The sequence below is a fragment of the Tupaia chinensis genome, unplaced genomic scaffold, assembly GCF_000334495.1.
Source record: "Tupaia chinensis unplaced genomic scaffold, TupChi_1.0 Scaffold000578_2, whole genome shotgun sequence".
NCBI classification, from domain to species: Eukaryota; Metazoa; Chordata; class Mammalia; order Scandentia; family Tupaiidae; genus Tupaia; species Tupaia belangeri.
In genome coordinates this window covers 7,600,112-7,605,375 of record NW_006160094.1, presented here as the reverse complement: position 1 = coordinate 7,605,375, position 5,264 = coordinate 7,600,112, and the positions used below count along the sequence as shown (strand labels likewise).

The 5,264-nt window shown below is 55.1% G+C and overlaps 1 protein-coding gene across 3 annotated transcripts in view; it reads left to right on the top strand.

Moving 5' to 3' along the window:
* The window catches only part of BID (BH3 interacting domain death agonist), a 32,070-nt gene extending 29,821 nt beyond the window's left edge, over positions 1 to 2,249 (top strand). For all 3 annotated transcript variants that reach the window (XM_006158346.3, XM_006158347.3, XM_006158349.3), the window contains exons 5-6: positions 769 to 981; positions 2,032 to 2,249. In XM_006158346.3, coding sequence (XP_006158408.2) covers positions 769 to 981; positions 2,032 to 2,043 — 225 coding nt within the window. In that variant the 3' untranslated portion in view covers positions 2,044 to 2,249. The remainder of the gene's footprint in view (positions 1 to 768; positions 982 to 2,031) is intronic.
* The last annotated feature ends 3,015 nt before the right edge of the window (positions 2,250 to 5,264 follow it).

Below are 5,264 nucleotides of genomic sequence, written 5' to 3'. Positions count from 1 at the left end.
CCGGCTGGGCCCGGTCAGGGCCGGACTGTGGTCTTCCAGCAGCACGCGGTGGCCGCCGCCTCGTGACGGCGGGCCTGACCCTCCTACAGATTCCTTCTCAGTTTTCAGGAGCGTGACAAACATCCCGCTAGGGAACTCCGAGTCACTTAAAGGTGACCTCATGGCCTGCTCCTCTGGGCTCTGCTTGGTCAGTGTGCCGAGGCATGCTGGCTCAGCCCGGGCACCATGTCCTTGCTGGAGAGGGAGTGGGGGGACCAGGCCCAGGCTGTGGGAGCATCAGCTGCCACCACCCAGAACGGCCGGGCCGTCACCACCGCTCTCCCCTCCTCGCGTGGCCACGTCTCACAGGACACGCCCGCCCTCGGGTGCTCCCCTGGGGGCCCTCCCCAGTGTTAAGGTTGTGCCCGCGTCTGAGCCATGTCCCGGCCCGCGACGGACTGTGGCCTGCCTCTCCCGCCACGAGGGGACAACAGCAATCGCCCCCCACAGGCCATGCCAGTGAGATGGGCCCGAAAGGTCTCAGTCACAGGGCGACCTGGGCCCCTCAGTTCACTGGGGTGTGACGCTCGAATGTCGGGACACGCGTGTTGGGTCGGGAGCACCCAGCCCGGAGGACAAGCGTCCTCCTTTGCCTCAGGAAGCAGTTGCTCCTCCTCACCAGCCGGCTCCCTTCCAAAACGCCGCCGCAGCCTGTGCCCGGGGACATTTCCCGTGAGCAGGACGAGCGTCCGCCACGGGGTCACTGTGACCTGTCTCCTCACCATCCAGGACAGAAGGCAGTCCCTGGCCTCCGCCCTGCAGCAAGCAATGCTGACGTGCCCCCGAGACCTGGAGACGGAGAAGGCCATGCTGGTGCTGACCATGCTGCTGGCCAAGAAGGTGGCCGACCACACGCCAGCCTTGCTCCGCGGGGCCTTCCACACGGCAGTGAGCTTCATTAGCCAGAACCTGCTCGCCTACGTGAGGAGCCTGGCCAGACACGTAAGGCCAGACGCCCGCTGCTCGGCCCCAGCCCTCGTCCCTGCGGCAGGCCCTCCCAGTGCCCCCAGGGACAGAATCCAGCAGGGCCGCCTCCCCTCCCTGCCCTGGTGGGACACAGGCAGGGGCTGCGAACGCCCCTGCCCCGGTGCACAGGCTCGCTTTGCCCCCGGGAGCGAGAGCGTGACGTGGTGGGGACACCGCCAGGCCTTGGCGCTCATCTGCTTCAGGGCGCTCCGTCGCGGCAGGTGTGGCTGTCGCACCACTTGCCAGATCGGAGTGGTGTGGTGGAGACGGGGAGAGCGGGGAGGTGGCCGAGGGCCCCACGCCACACTTCTTACTATTTCCTGATAAGCCTGAAGAGCACTCCTGCGCCGTGGCCTGGCTGTGCAGGGGTTTTAAGAACGGGAGAGTGACTGTAAATCTTAGTGTGTGGCCAAGCTGCTCGCACGGAGGTGAGCCCAGGGACACTCTGGATGGCTTTTACCAACCACCCCCTGAAAGGCCGGGAGGCAGGACGGCCACCACACTCGGTGTCGACCTCATCCCAGACACCGAGGCCCGTGGCGTGCCGGCCCCTCTGGCCCACGAAGGTGACTGAGATGTGAGCGTCCAGCTGCCAGCACCTGGGAAGCCCATGTTTTGCGGTTGGCCTCATGTAGCAAAAAGCAGGGGAGCCGGCTAGTGGCCTGGTGGCTCAGGGCGCTGGACTCCCACAAGGCCGACCACAGTTTGGGTCCTGGACCTGGCGGCATGCTTTCTCACTTTCCATCTTTCTCTTTTGCTCTTGCTGACCTTCTCAGGTAAAATTAAAAGAAAGTTAAAATAAAATAATTAAAAAAAAAAAAAAAAAGGAGGAGAGGTGCAGGTGGGAGAGGGCCGAGGGGAGGTGGGAGAGGGCCGCGGGGAGCGTGCGGGTGGGAGAGGGCCGCGGGGAGCGTGCTTTTGCACAGACCCAGGCTCCCTTCTGTGGACGGGCCTTGGAGCTCTCAAGCACTAGGTCGTGGCTCGTGGGTGAAGACGTCTAACTGGCGGTTCCCGTTTCTTGTCCAGGACACCGACTGAATGGCGGCTGTGCTGCAGCAGAGCACCACACTGGAAGCGGTAGTCGCTGCCTGCCTTGTCCCGCGGTGGAGCCGTGGCCTGTACCCCAAGTTCCTAGAGGAGACAGGCACTGATCAGGGCTGTTCCTCCCCGTTTTGGAGATGCTGTTGTAAGGTGGTAGCTCACGTGGAGTTCCTACATTAATAATACTTGAATGAAAATGCGGACTTGCACGTATTTCAGTGGGCTTCCTAGCGGCGCCTAAACCCGCATGTCGTGCCTTTAGCTTTCTCAGCTAGTACAACTTTCCACCAGGAAAGCAAATTTAAAAGAAGGTTGGAAACAGGAAAAAAATAAAAAGAACCACTTTTCTGTTCATTGATTCAGGAACAAGCTTGGGCATGGTCTTGCGGCAGGCAGTACCCTATTTGAACAGGGCAAGGGCTGGAGAAGGGCACACGCATTCCTTACCGTGAAAATCCCCCTCAGAGTAGGAACAGTGTACTCTGAAGGAAGTACTCTTCCCGATTAAAAACCAAACGGCAGGGTCAGCAGGTGGCACGGAGGGTAACGTGCTGGACTCCTGCATGGCCAACCACGGTTCAGGTCCTGGACCTGGTAGCTTGCTTTCTTACTTTTCCTCTCTCTTTCTCCCTCTCTGTCTCTCTCTAGTGAGCACACATGTCCTATAGCAAACTTAACAAAGTTATAACAAATAAATAAATAATTTTTTAAAAAGTGGCACCGAGGCTCTGGACCAGAGTGCTACAGTCAGCGCTGGGAAACGCTGGCCTCCACGCGGAGGTGCATTTTCCAACTCGCTCTCCCTTCATGTGAACCAAGAAGAACCATAGGCAGTTAAAGGTGTCTGGGTGACTTAAAGGCCTGTGTGAGCCACTATTTCCAAGTTCAGGTAAGGAATCTACTCTGTCGCAACGTCCAGGCTGATGATGCTGAGCTGTTGGGGCAGGCGAGGCTCCCGCACTTGTCCTGTTGTACCTCAGCGCTCCCTGCCCAGCCATACCCACCACACCTGCACTGCTGCATCTGCAGACAACAGGCGCCTAGGCCTGAAAGATGAAGAGCCATTGGATTTGAAACATTCAGCCAAGCAGCTCACTTTCCTAGGGACAAAATACACGTGACAAAGCAGACATCGAGGTAGTCAGGGTTGGAACAAGCACTGGGCCGTCACGCCCTACCGTAAGCTACCTCCTGGCCATGCGTTTGAGAGTGACATGGGGCCAGCCACGTCACCCCAGAGTGAAAGGAGCCTGATCCCACAAGGCTGACAGTGTTCCAGTCCCAGCCCAGGCAGCTTAAAAACCACACAGGGTGTGTGGGCACGCCCAGAACCCCGACAGGGTGGGGAAATGGAGAAGGGTTGGGCCTGACCATGCTCCTGGGGCCTTCTTTCTCCTTCCCTCTCCCGCTCTCTCAGAGGTCGCTTTCTCTCTGTCTAGTAAGCACATTCTCTGGCAGTGGCTGCTGGGTCTGTCATGCACATGACCTTCAGCGGTAAAGCCTGTGTCACTGTGAACGTGGTGCTTTTGGGGAAACCAATGAACAACTCACGAAGTGCTAATAAATAATTTCTTGTTACCAAAAACTTGTGTGTCAAGAGTGTTAAGTTCAGCAGAAAAGAACTGTGCGCTGCCAAGCATTAAACGCCCGCTCGGGGCTGGGCCTCGGTGCGTAGGCACTGCCGTGCCCGTGGGGCCCCCTTGGAAGGAAGTCTCGGGAGTTCTGAGTGCGCTTTGTTAAGTATGCCCGTGATTGTGGAAACACGGGGAGTCATGCACACGCATGTACACTCAGCTGTGCGTGTATCCATCATTACAGTCAGACTCACTGAGGGAAACATTTTCTTCCAAAAGGGCCAATGTAAACATGGCAGTCAGGTCTAAAGGAGAACTCTAGAACAGCAAGTCGAGACTATCGCTTACTCTCAATCTTTGTCGGCACCTTGGCCTTCCCTGTAGTGAACAGCAGGCCACCACAGTACAGTTCATAACAGCTTTCCCAGACCAAGCCTGGTACCTTTTCTTGGCTGTAAAGCAAGATCACCCACCCCTTCTCCCACACCAGTTATAAAAAGATTCCGCTGTGTCGGCAACAAACACCTCAGTCTCGAGTACGTCCCGGCAGTGACAACTCCGGCCTGTACTGGAAGTTGGTAGTTTTGTCTGGTAACAGTCCTTGTGGACATAATCCAGAGAATGACTGTAATTGGGAGAACATGTTGTCCATTCTGTTTTTTTAAATATTTGAATTAAGTTCTGCAAATTCCTTTGCTAAAGACAAAAGGCTTTCTCCTCCAAAAGACACTTGGCAGGTGAGTATTGCCCTCAGGTCAAAGTCCTCACCATGATGCTCAAGACTGGCTTAGGGGACCGGAGGACCAGAGCCTGGTCTTCCCAACGAGTTCCTTAGCTATGCTGACGGGGAACTAGAATTTGGAGTGTCCTTTAAATGTGTTCACGTTTTCAGAACCTCAAGTTACACTAAGCTTGTACTTAAAAAAAAAGAGAGAGAGAGAGAGAGAGAGACTACAGGACCAGCAGTTGGTGTAATGGCTATGTCGCTGGACTCCCATATAGTCGACCACGGCTCAAGTCCCGGCTTAAACTCACCAGGCATGTGTGCGTGTGTGCCCAAGATCCCGAGAGGAGAATGGAGAAGGGATTGGTGTGGCCATCCCCTCTGGGGGGTGACTTCTCATTTTCTGACTCTGTCTGTCTCTTTCTGGTGAGCGCACACACCCTATAGCAAAAACCTCTCCAAAACAAAAAGAGCCTACAAAGATGATCTGAAATGACCCCACCTAAATCAAGGGCATAAGGTTGCCATAGGAACAGAAAGATGAGTCCGTAGATTATCTTCAAATTTCATTTTATTGCAACCTGCAATGTGTTCTCCCCAACACTGTTTCCAACAGCACAGTTCATAGGCTTGAGTTGCATTTCTTTCCCCTGAAGAAGAAGAGTAGACTGGCCAAAAGGTAGACAACAGGATGGAAAAGGAGGCAGAATAAATCCGTAACAGATTGAGCCAATCAGAACTGCAGTAGAGAGCAATGAACTCCATACGGGAAGTGGAAATACATGCTGTGTAGGTAAAATGCACGTTTATCACCACTTAATCCCAGCGTTTTCTGAGATGAGAGCATTAGAACCAGTAATAAACTGAGTTTGAGAAATGAGTTAGGAAGAGGCACTTTTAATCTGCAGGAAGAAAGAAAT